We start from the raw sequence: 12681 nt of genomic DNA, 5'->3' as shown, positions 1-12681 counted from the left end.
ATTCCAACAGCCCTGATCTTGGAAGAATTCTCCTCCAATCTGCCCTTGCTTCTGGGGGTGCTTGGACGCCAAGGGCCCTAGCACAAATCCTGCTAAATGGAGGGACCCCAAACTTGCTTTTCCCATCTTGCAGTGAGCTAGGACAGAGAAAGGGAAAGAGCATCCCCTACTTCTGCCAGCCGGGCAATCCAAAATGCAGCCTACCCAGTTTCTAGTTATCCAGAAGGAGGGGTCCTCAGCACCCCGTCTGTCAAACAGCCAGAAATGGGACTTATTTTTAAAGTCAGTTTTTACGTGCACATGATATAAAATTCACTGAGGAACAACAATGTTCAGAGGGATAAGTAAGTCTCACTAAAACTCTGTATCCCAGCCCCCAGCCTTACCCGCAGTCAGTGTTTGTGTATCTTATGACTAACCTGGGTCACGTGGACACTATCACAGTGTGCCCTGGACTGCCCTTTGAGAGCTCTGGCAAACCCTCTAAGGCCCTGTCCTCTGGGATGATGGCTTGAAGTAGCCTTAATCACACAGTGGCATTTGGAAAAAATGTTAGAGAGAGCAAATGCCCATTGGGCCATGACACGTCTTTTGGGTAGACCAGACAGGCAAGAGGTCAAAGGCAGGGAGGGAAGGTCTCTGGCGGAGGCAGCAGCAGGACATGAAAGGAGAGAGCCCACTTCAAACTTCCTCTAGTGCCACGCAGGAGACCAGGTCCCTCTGAAACTGAAAACAGGATGTGGGTCAAGGTCAGATTGGGGAAGATATGAAAGCTTTTACCACTGAACTTCTGACAAATTCTTAGGTGTGAAACTGTAAGACAAATCATAGATAGGAGCATTCTCAACTCATAAATTTTTTAAAAATATATTTTATTGATTTTTCACAGAGAGGAAGGGAGAGGGAGAAAGAGCTAGAAACATCGATGAGAGAGAAACATCAATCAGCTGCCTCCCGCATGCATGCCACTGGGGATGTGCCCGCAACCAACATATATGCCCTTGACCTGAACCGAACCTGGGACCCCTCAGTCCGCAGGCTGACGCTCCATCCACTGAGCCAAACCAGCCAGGGCTCAACTCATAATTTTTAAAATATATATATATTATTTTTTATTGATTTCAGAGAGGAAGGGCGAGGGAGAGAGAGAGAAAAACATCAATGATGAAAGTGAACCATTGATTGGCTGCCTCCTGCATGCCCCCCACTGGGCGTAGAGCCAGCAACCTGGGCATATGCCCTGACCGGGAATCGAATTGGTGACCTCTTGGTTCCTGGGTCGACACTCAACTGCTGAGCTACACCCGGCTGGGCTCAAAATAATAACTATTTTTTACTATAAAATACAAGCTTGTGATAAAAGAAACTCAACCAGTACACCAGAGTATAATGTAAAAAGGAGCCAGGGCCGGTACCTCTCTTAGACATTCCTTCATAGCTATCCCGCGAGTGTATCAGGTGTGCTGATATAACAGAGGGGGACAAAGGAGCTCAAGATGAAGAACCAAGTGAAGAGCTAAGAGTCTGATGGCAAGGTATCAGAAGACCTGAGGAGGAAGAGGATGGCCGGGGATGGAAGATTCCAGTGCAGGAGTGGTGAGAATGAGGACACATGTGCCAACTGAGAAGAGCAAGGCAATATTAATACAGTAAACCCAGCAAAGAACAGGGGGCTCAGGTCAGGCAGCCTGGGTTTGACCCCAGCTGTAGGTCACGCTACCTTCTGGGCAAAGCAGAGGCAATGACACTGCCCTCTTCGTAGGTTACTATGAGGGATACATGAGAAAAATACATTGAAACACCACAACCCATACACAAGTGTTCACAGCAGCTTTATATATAACAGCCCCAAACCGGAAACAACCCAAATGTCATGCTAGGGTGAATGCATCAGTCAACTTAGTACACTCAGTCCTTGGTACACTCATGGAATACTACTCAGCAATGAAGAGGAGTGAATGATTAATACAACTTGAAGGATCTCTACGGCATTATGTTGAGTAAAAAGAGCCAATCTCAAAAAATCAGACATTATATGATGCCACTGAAAAAACATTGGTGAGGTGACACAATTATAGACAGAGAACAGATCAATGACTGCCAGAGCTTAGGGTTGGAGGGCCTGTGTGATTATTAAAAGGTATACAACAGCCCTAGCCAGGTTGGCCCAGCAGAAAAGAGCATCAGACTGCAGACTGAAGGGTACTGGTTTCAATTCTAGTCAAGGGCATATGCTTGATACCCAATAGGGGGCATACAGGAGGCAGCCCATCAATGATTTTCTCCCATTATTGATGTTTCTACCTCTCTACTCCTCTCCCTTCCTCTCTGAAATCAATTATATATATAAAGGTATGTGATAGCCCAACTGAGAGACATAGGTTAAACCACAACCTATGAAGCAGGGAGTCGCGGTTTGATTCCCAGTCAGGACACATGACAGGGTGTGTGCTTGATCCGCAGTAGGGGGTGTGCAAGATGCAGCTGATTGATGTCTCTCTCATGGAAGTTTCTATCGCTCTATCCCTCTCACTTCCTCTCACCCTAAAAATCAATAAAAAATAATTTTTAAAAAAGAGATGTACAGCAGAACCGGTTTGGCTCAGTGGATAGAGCGTCGGTCTGTGGACTGAAGGGTCCCAGGTTCGATTCTGGTCAAGGGCATTGTAGGGGGTGTGCAGGAGGCAGCTGGTCGATGTTTCTCTCTCATCGACGTTTCTAGCTCTCTATTCCTCTCCCTTTCTCTCTGTGGAAAATCAATAAAATATAAAATAAAATAAAAAAGAGATGTACAACAGCTTGTTGGTGGTAATGGAAGAGTTCTGCATGCTGACATGGTGATGGTTACTCAATTCCACATGTGATAAAATATCATAGAACTACACACATGTAAGTGCATGCACAAGAATGCATATAAGAACTGTTGGTGTCTGAATGGTCTCCCTGAGTTGAGCACTGTCCCCATGCTCATTTCTGTTTTGATGATGTACCAAGATATTATCACTGGGGAAGCTGGGTGAAGGGTACATGGGAACTCTGCACTACTCTGCAACTTCCTGTGACTCAGAGTATTTAAAAAATAAAATGTTCTATTAAAGAAAAAAAGCATTGAAGCACTTTGAAGTCCTGAAGTACATTCCAGGGACTAAGTAAATGTTTATCTAAGGTCCACCAAGAGGGGTCCTGGAAAAAAGAGGAAGACCTGCCCTACAGTCCGGCTCCTGAAGGGCAGCTGAGAACCGCAGTCAGGGGCGGGAGTTGCGGGAAGTACAGAGAGGGCGAGGGCAGCGCTGGAAGAGGCAGCTCCTGAGAGCGGGCAGCCTAGTGGTTGTGAGATGCTAAGAGCACTCCTTCCTGACCAAGAACTCTCTGGGACATAACTACTTCTCTCACAGCTACAAAATACAAGCCCTTGGATGGAGGAGCCCCAGAGCACTGCAGCCTCCTCCAAGTCCTCCAGTCTCCCCCGGGTAAGAGGCGGGCCTCAGTGTCACTAGCTCTTCTGGGAGCCCACAGAGGCATGGACCTTTTCTCCCCACACCACAACATAGAGAGACAGCTCCTTGGAGCTTCTCCAACCATCTTAAGCAAAGGAATAAAATGCTTGCCGCTTCCAAAGACAACAGCAGGTTCTCTGAAAATGGTGGTACTCACTCTGTGGGGTCGCCGTGGACACAACAGCCATGCCATGGGGGGCCATCCCTGAGGTGCCGGGGGGCGGCTGTCCAGAGAGAGGCATTGGCTGCCCCATGGCACCAAGGCCTCCCATCCCACCTAGGGACTGTCCTGGGCCCCGGGAAGGCATGCCAATTCCGGCTGCTCCGGCGGCGGGTCCACCCGTCAGGCTCTGCAGTGCATTCATAGGGTCTGTGGGAACACAAAGGCACAGCGTCTCAGGGTGGTGCCGCAGGAGCCAGCTGAGGCTCTGAAGGCTGTGAGGCGGCATGGAGTGCCCCCTTCTTGCTACCTCCAGGCTCTACTGCCTCAAAGCCCCAGCTGGTCAGAGTCCTGGACGCCTCCCACAGGCTGCCCTAACTGCCTGTCACAACCCCAGGGCAGGGCGCCTTGTGTGTTTATTATTGCTTCTGGACCATGCGCCCTCCTGGGCAGGGAGCATGTCCCACCCTCCTAGTCGGCCAGTACTGGGGTCCTAAGATTGAAGGCCAAATCTGCCCTCAGGGAAGGTAGCAGCCCCCCCCCCCCCCCCCCCCCCGGCTGTGCGATCCTTTCCTGATTGGTGAGTGCACAAGGCCCTTCTTCAAGGAAACAAGGGCACAAGGGTGGGGGTGGGGCGCACAGAAAGCCTCAGGCGGAGGGGAGGGGAGGTGAAGACGATGCTCTCCAGGGAGATTAAAAGTCTCCTGGTCCACCAGAGCCCCCACAGAGGAATTCTCAGGACACTCCTCCTGTACCCGGGCCATCACACCAGAACAAGCTAAGTGAGGGACAGGTCCACAAAGCGCAAAGGAGCACTGTGACACTCACTAAGCCCACCAGGTCTCCAGACTCAGCTCAGTGAGCAATGCTGAAGCAAGACAAGGAGCCGGATGCTCTCGTCACACACAGTTATGAGTGTAGGCTATGGCAAGTGCCTAGCTGAATACAGGTGTGGCCTGGCCTGGGCACCCTGCCACACACCTGGGTGCACAGACCCTATGCGTCAGTGCCCAGAGCCCAGAGGTTCTCCTGGCCATGGACTCTGGTCCCACCGCCCCGCAAGCTGAGGATCAAGCTACATGCAGACACCCCGAGGGGAGCTAGGGCCTACAGGGACCGGTGCCGCTGGCTCGTGAGGCGTGGGCATCTGGCATTTATAGCTCTGCTGCCTGTGGTAAGACAAGCAGCATGGGAGACTAGCTCCCTTCCTGACAGGTGGGAGTCTAGTCGGCCATGTTGGATCTCAACTCCTTCACTGGCAGCTCAGCTCGGTCAGTAAAATCAAGGCTGAATTGTCAGACAGGGTCTCCCTTATGTGATAAAGCCTTGAAATTAAAAAAAAAAAATGATATTTTTTAACTTACAAAGAAACTTTGTAACTTAAAGATAATTCACAGCTACTCTCTAAGAACTACTACATGCTGTTATACTAAATATATAATAACTAGAGGCCCGGTGCACAGATTTATGCACTGTTGGGGTCCCTTGGCCTGGCCTGCAGGGATGGGGCTGAAACCGCCTCTCTGACATCCCCCAAGGGGGTCCTGGATTGTGAGAGGGTGCAGGCCAGGCTGAGGGACCTCACTGGTGCATAAATCCATGCACCAAGCCTCTAGGATGCATATAAGATCTTTGGTTAATGTCTTCCCACCTTCCCCCCTTGCCTCTGAGATTTATCAGTCTATTCCGTGTTTCCAATCCTGTGGTTTCCGCTCCTGCATGGACTGCCTGGGGGTCAGTGCACATCATAGTTAACTGTCGGACAGTCACTTCGGCTTTTATATATAGAGATAGTTCTCTCCCAGAGCAAAATTTTAGATAATGTCTCAATAACTATGTGAGTTTTTATAATCTTTTTGCTGGGCAAAACTGTATCCAAGTGAAATGCAGTGGGGCAGCAGCTTACGCACAGGAAAAGGAAGGATGGGGAGTATGGGGCACTGCTCCACAATTCTCAGGAACAGCCAGAGGTCTCTCTGAACTTTCTCCTCTAGTAACAGCTTAGCGCCAGGCAAACGGGGCACCCACAATATATTTCCTGCTGTTCCATATCCAAGGGTGGGAAGAATTTGAATTCAAAAAAAAAAAAAAATTCTTACCACTGACAGAAGCTTGAGATTTCTTGTTATCTATATTTAAAAAACAAAAACAAAATAAAGTTTTATATAACCACATATTTTCACAGTTAAGTCAGTTTATATGCATTTGTCTAGAAGTCATTTGCTAAAACTGAGCTCACCTACCTAGAAACTAGATAAAACATACCTCAGAGCTTCAGTGTGTGTTTGTGTGTATGTGCCCCATTCCGGGCAGCACCGATGCACAAGGGGGTCTGGGAGAAGAGGGTGCAGAGCCGCCCAGGGTCAACCTGGGCCTTAAGGAACTGCCCGGGCATTGGCTCAGTGGGCCTACTCCAGCTCTCCTTCCTTTCTAGTCCATAGTCTCAGCTCCTGCCCTGAGCGACAAACAAGAAAGCTATAGGGTCCACGATGGGTCCAGAATGCCGCTGAGAAGCCCATGACACCTCCACGTCCAACCTATGCCTGTCAGGCAGCATCTCCATTTTCTGAAGAAACAGGCTGGCCAAACCTGGCTGGAAGGCAGACCTAACTGCCCTAGAATCAGGTGGGGAACTGCTGCACCAGTTCTCCCCTCTCCTGAGGCGCCAGTGAGACAGCTGTGGGCACCCTCGCCCACAGGCCTGGGTGTGCCACCGTGCCAGGCCACCTCCTGACCAGCCCAGCCCAGCCCCGACAAGCAGAGTCTCTTGCCAGGACAAACCAGGACGGTTCATCCAGGCTGCTCGTTCTCCAGGCTCCTACTTCCACCTCCTCTTATTCTAGCTCCATAGAAACTTCCCTAACTGAGCAAGAAAATGAAATCAAGTGAAGTTCACCTTGTTGGCTGTCCCGGTAAAAAGCTAGTTAGTGTGGAAAGAAGCAAAACCTCTGGGGTTCTTCCTTAGCCCAGGATTACTGAGACTGAATCTGGAGCTGCCTCTACCACCACGGGGAACAGCGACTGAACTTGCCAAGCGCACACCCCAAGGACAGGCCATGTCAGCAGCCCCTCTCCCGTGGAAACACAACTGCAGGCAGGCAAGAGGTGCTGTTGGCTAAAACCACAGGGTGCCCCCACCCCCCACCAGCCATCCAGGAACACTCAGTGTCTACACAGAAAACCCCGACCCTGGGATGCAATGACCTTCATTGCTGAAGTGCCACTGCTGCTGCTAGGCCTGGCTGAGGGACCACAGAGGACCCTGGGAACCAGGGGAGGGGGGATGTGGCGGGACCTGGGTGTCCCTCACTACGCAGGGAGCTGGAGGCAGGAAGTCGGGCTCAGAAGCTTCCCGCCCAATAGGAACACACACATTTAGGTCAGGCCTCCATGGGTCGATAAAACCACTATTTGGGAAAGAAGTTTCTGTTCCAGAGTAAACTGCTTATTTAAGAAGAGCTGCCTGGAGATAAAAGCAACAGTCCTTTTCTTTTTTTTAAAGAATCGTTTCTTTTTTTAAACCTCACCCGAGGATATGTTTATTGATTAGAGAGAGAGAGGGAGAGAGAGGAAGGGAGAGAGGGAGAGAGGGAGAGGAAGGGAGAGAAGGAGAGGGGGAGAAAGGAAAAGGGAGGGAGGGAGAGAGGGAGAGAGGGAGAGAGGGAGAGAGGGAGAGAGGGAGAGAGAGAGAGAGAGAGAGAGAGAGAGAGAGAGAGAGAGAGAGAGAGAAAGAGATTGGCTGCTCCCCATACACACCCAGACTTGGGATTGAACCCGGAACCTAGGTATGTGCCCTGAGCAAAAATTAAACCCGCGACCTTTTAGTGTCTGGACAACATTCCAACAGACTGAGCCCCGACCAGGGCCAACAGTCCTTTTAAAAAAGATTAAATGGACAAGCAAAAACAGCAGTCCAGTTTAAAACACTTAGAGGCCAACATCTTCATTATGCCCAAATCAGCATTTTTGAGGCTGAGGCTCTGGGGAGATGAGAAACATGGAATCCAATGCAAAGCAATGAAGAACTTTCCAGAAAGCAGGCACTGTTACACAGACACTCTGACTCAGGCCCTGTGGTCAAGTGACGGTCAGCCTCTCCCAGCGATCACGCCCGGAAATGTAGAATTTTACTTACGAATGTCTCGGAAGTGGATAATGAGTCTGGCCACAAGAGAAAGGTATTCGTCCTAAAAGTAAAAACAGGAAGCAGCTTAATCCCAGATGAAGCAGTGAAGCCGTGTGCTCCCCCCCCTCCCCCTGGCATTCCTGTGCCACCAAGCAGAGGCTCTTCCTGGAAGGCTGTGGCTGAGGCCCACCCAGCTCTGCCCAGCTGGGCCTCCCCTGGAACCCGGCTCAGAGGCTGTCAGTCTCAGCCCGGAGGCCCACGCAGGCACCGCGACACAGAAAAACAAGCTCCCTCCACCTGCGGTAAACACTCCCCCGAGGGGGCCCAGCGCCAGCTCAGGCGGCGGGGAGAGCGGGCCGGGGCGGGCGAGGGGCTGTGCTGAGGTCACACGGCTCATCAGAAGCAGCCATGGGCGGGCCGCCGCCTTTGTCTGCACTGTTTGTATCCAAGTACTTTCGCTTTTAATACCCAGCCTGTTGCTTTTTCACTGCTGACGTCACACTGACATGCAAATCTGGATGTTTGCCCCAGCTGTGCCTGCGGAGATCCCTGTTAATCTGATTTGCTGCACAGGCAGGGGAGAGGGCACAGGGCACTCGGGGCGGCAGGCGGAGGCCGCAGCCGAGGGCCCTTTGTCCCAGCTGCCGTGCTTCTGGAACTGCTCGGCAGGGCTGCCTTCCACCAATTGTACTCTGTGCAACCAAGGACACTGACTACCGGGTGTTCCTCGGAAATCGCTAATGTGAGCTTGTCCTGAAGTGAACAAGGGGATGCCTGAGTTAGACTCTTATTTCCCACAAGCTGTGCATCCTTCCCTTCTCAAAACGCCCATCCTCCATCGAGGCGGCCCCAAAAGGGCAAAGCCTGCACCACGCCCTGTGGTGCTCACGTGACCTCCTCTCCTAAGTCACCAGAGAATGGCACTTGGCAGCAGACTGGCAAGGTGATAATTGGGACCAGACACAGCTCCTGTGGTGGCACTGCCCCAGGACACACACCTGTGAGCCCAGGGACAGACAGTGGGCCTGTCCTAAGACTACTTCCAGGGAAAAGAAAATGAAAACGGTCTTGCCGTAACCAGTTTGGCTCAGTGGATAGAGCCTCAGCCTGCAGACTGAAGGGTGCCAGGTTCGATTCCGGTCAAGAGCATGTACCTTGATTGCGGGCATATCCCCAATAGGAGGTGTGCAGGAAGCAACTGATCGATGTTTCTCTCTCATGGATGTTTCTAACTCTCTATCCCACTCCCTTCCTCTCTGTAAAAAAATCAACTTTATATATATATATATAATACACATACACACACACATACACACACACATATATATATATATATATAGACTCTCAGCATAACCATTATGGCTTGTCTCAGTTTCGGTTCTTATAAGGGTATTTCTTGGATCACATGATCTCACGCATCTAGAGGAAATAATGAACAACAAAAACTGATGAATAAAAACAGACCTAGAGTCAGAGAAGCAGGGATCAGACTGTCAAACCTCAGAGGGAAGGTAGGGAAGGGTGGGGTAAGGGGGGGAAATCAACCAAAGGACTTGTGTGCATGCATATGAGCCTAACCAGTGGCCATGGACAACAGGGGGGTGGGGGTATTCGTGGGGAAGGGTTTGGGGGGATGAGAACAATTATGTGATACCATAATCAATAAATCAATCAAAGAATTTAAAAAATAATAATAAAATAAAATGAAAGTGGTCTCAAGATGAATGTAAAACTGTAAGCTCACTTTGTAAATCTTTATTATCCTTCATCTGTCTCCAGACTTCACCCCACCACTTTTTTCAGCCAGGGGAAATCAACAGAGGAAACTACGAGGGGGGAAAGGCCGGGGAGGGGGGGTGTGGTCATACATAAGCACACCTACGGAGGCAGGCACTGAGAGAGTGAGTCCCTATTGGAGCAATGGGCACTTAGGAGGTTGTCACACCACTAATGTCCCACTGCCCCACCCATTTCCGGTGGGAGAGACTGTGCTGGGAGCGAAGGGGTCACTGGTGTCAGGGCTCCTGCAGGGCCCACCTGCTGAGGCTGCGCCTTGAAGGGGGCAGTGTGGGGCGTGGATAGCCACGATGTGTGTGTGGAAGAGGCTAAAGGAGCTCAGGAAACAAGTGGCCCAGTATGAAGGACTAGGACTGGGAGCTTGCCAGGTCAATATCTGATGACTCGTTCGGACCTTGGACCATCTTTTAGGTGAGCAATATCTGTGGTTTGTTTGTTTTTTAATCCTCACCGGAGGATATTTTGTCCATTGATTTTTAGAGAGAATGGAAGGAAAGGAGAAGGGAGGGAGAGAGAGAGAGAGAGAGAGAGAGAAAAACATTGATGCGAGAGAAACACATCTCGATTGGTTGCCTCCACACATGCCCCAACTGGGCCTGGGGATTGAACCTGAGACCCCTCCGTCCACAGGCCAATGCTCTAACCACTGAGAAAAACCAGCCGGGGCAAAGCGGGAGATATCTCTCTTTTTTTTTTTTTAAGTTTTAAAAAATATTTTTATTGATTTTAGAGAAGAAGGGAGAGGGAGAGAGAAACATCAATGATGAGAGAGAATCATTGATCGGCTGCTTCCTGCAGCTCCCTACTGGGACCAAGCCTGCAACCCAGTCATGTGCCTTGACGGGGAATGGAACCTTGACCTCCTGGCTCATAGGTCAATCCTCACCACTGAGTCACATTGGCCAGGCAAGGTGAGCAGTATCTTAAAAAAGGTTGCGGTCTCCATTCTGATCAGGGCACATACCTAAGTTGCGGGTTCGATGCCCAGCTGAGGTACATTGATGTTTCTCTCTCACATCAATGTTTCTCTTTCTCCTCCCCACTTCCCCTAAGATCAATAAACATATCCTTGGGTAAGAATTAAAAAAAAAAAAAAAGCAACCGGAGTCTTTCACTAAAGACATAAGATACAGTGAGTGGGGCTCAGGAGCATGTCCCCAAGCCCTTCACCCAGAACCAGGACCGAGGGCTCAGACCCAGGCGGGCAGGTCCCACGGCACACATTCCCAGCACACCCCCGGCCCAGGGCAGACACACCGGCGTGGTCTGCTCCTGGCTGAGCTGCTCCCTGGTGGAGTGGAGACTCTCGGGACTAGACAGTGTGAGGGGGCCTGAGAGGGGGAGAGGAAGGGATGTGACCACTTGCCAGGAGAAACGGGCACAGGACATAGTTAAGTCACACTGCTACCACGGGGCTTTGCTTTCGTATGGGTTAAACACATCTCCAAATTCTTGCAAAGGCCAGGTTACTCAGGTCCCACTGGGGTTTGCTGCAGGTCGGCTGCAAACATTCTTTTCCACAGGAGACCCCGGATCTGAAGCTCCACCTCCGATCTCTCCCAGGCTGGGGCTGTCCTATCTCCAATCCCTAAATCTCTATCTGCAGGGCACTGAGGTCCTGTCCGACCTCCCCAGGTGTGAGAATTCCCAGCCCCCATCCAGGACAGGACACGGCACACCTTCTACTACAAGGCACCAACCGCTCCAGGACTGCCCCAGGTTCCAAGGTTAGGTCACCCCTTCTCTCTGTCCCCTTCCACCCTCCACTTTAGAAAAACAGAGAAATCACTCTTCCCCATCCTTTTCCCTCCTCTGCGGTCCCTCCCACCTTTTAAATTCTTTCACAGTCATTCTAATGGGGCTCTAGGAGGGAGAGACAGGTAGCAAACATGCTGGGTGCCATCTGACCTAGACAGTCTCCCTCCCACCCCAGCCCCAACTCCCACTCGTGAGGAAGGGCCACACTGGCAGAATGTGGTCCAGGAGGAACCTGAGCTGTGGTACAAAGCTGGGAACCAGACAGCAATCTGTCTGACTTTGTAAAAAGACAGGAAATTTCCAACACTCCTAATAAACGTCTCTCTTCCAAGCAGAGCTTCATCTTAGAGTGAGGGATGTAGAACCCGCTCAAACCAAGGAGATGTGGGACTCAAACCGTTAAGGTCTGGTATGTGGGCTACAGAAAAGCAAAGCTAAGACGGTGAGGGGCTGCTGCCTGCCAGATGCCCACGGGGGACAGAAGCTTATTCCCCAGCTGCTGTGAGTCTCTGTGTAGTCTCCAAGAAAGCTGCCGACAATCACTATCCTCCCTGTACACACACACACACACACACACACACACACACACACACACCCTGCTGCTCGCATCAAATGGTGGAGGCAATTCCAACTCCCCTGAACCTGCACAGTCCCAGGCTAGCCAGTCTCGATCTATGCAACGTCCTAGGACTTCCAAGAACAGAAGCTTCCACTTCCTACTTCTTGGAGGCCAGCTGCCATGCAGTAAGAAGCCCAGGCTATGCTGCCAGAGACACTACCTGGAGGGAAAACCAACGTGCAGACGTGGGAGTGAACCCTCATGGCCCATCTGGCCCAGCAAAGCTGCCAGCTAGATGCAGCTACATGACAGGTCACGCGTGAGAGCACTGGAATTCCAGACAGGCAATTCCAACTGCCCCAATTCCCGACCCACAGAATCAGAAGGAACTCACTGTTTAGAAGGCCACCAATTTGGGGGTAGTTCAGTATGAAACGATAGATAAAAATACTGAACCAACAACTTCTGCATTTCAAAAGCTGAAATAGTTCAATAAGCCCTCAACAAAGCTCTTTCAATTATAATACAAATTAAAAACAATTAAAACATCCCATCCCCCATATATTTGCAAATTATATAATAAGAGACTGTATCCAAAATAAATAAAGAACTCTAACAGTCTAACAATAAAAAGACCATGAACCCAATTTAAAATGGGCAAAGGAACTGGCCTGTGTGGCTCGATGGATGAGTGTCCATCTATGAACCAGGAACTCATGGTTCAATTCCCAGTCAAGGCACATGCCAGGGTTGTGGGCTTGATTCGTAGTGTGGCGCATGCAGG

At 50.5% G+C, this 12681-nt stretch overlaps 1 protein-coding gene across 7 annotated transcripts in view; it reads right to left on the bottom strand.

Moving 5' to 3' along the window:
* The window catches only part of MED15 (mediator complex subunit 15), a 74882-nt gene that overhangs the window by 42996 nt on the left and 19205 nt on the right, over positions 1-12681 (bottom strand). For 5 of the 7 annotated variants that reach the window (XM_036449530.2, XM_036449528.2, XM_036449532.2 and 2 more), the window contains exons 3-5: positions 7793-7844; positions 5757-5786; positions 3655-3867 (exon numbers count right to left, since the gene is read on the bottom strand). In XM_036449530.2, the coding sequence (XP_036305423.1) occupies positions 3655-3867; positions 5757-5786; positions 7793-7844 (295 nt within the window). Of the gene's footprint in view, positions 1-3654; positions 3868-5756; positions 5787-7792; positions 7845-8080; positions 8203-12681 lie in introns of those variants that run through there. The other 2 variants (XM_045585516.1, XM_036449534.2) reach the window with 2 other exon arrangements.

Source organism: Pipistrellus kuhlii, unplaced genomic scaffold (assembly GCF_014108245.1).
Source record: "Pipistrellus kuhlii isolate mPipKuh1 unplaced genomic scaffold, mPipKuh1.p scaffold_m20_p_20, whole genome shotgun sequence".
Lineage (NCBI taxonomy): Eukaryota > Metazoa > Chordata > Mammalia > Chiroptera > Vespertilionidae > Pipistrellus > Pipistrellus kuhlii.
Note: the sequence above shows the minus strand (reverse complement) of the source record. Positions and strands in the feature narration are given on the sequence as shown.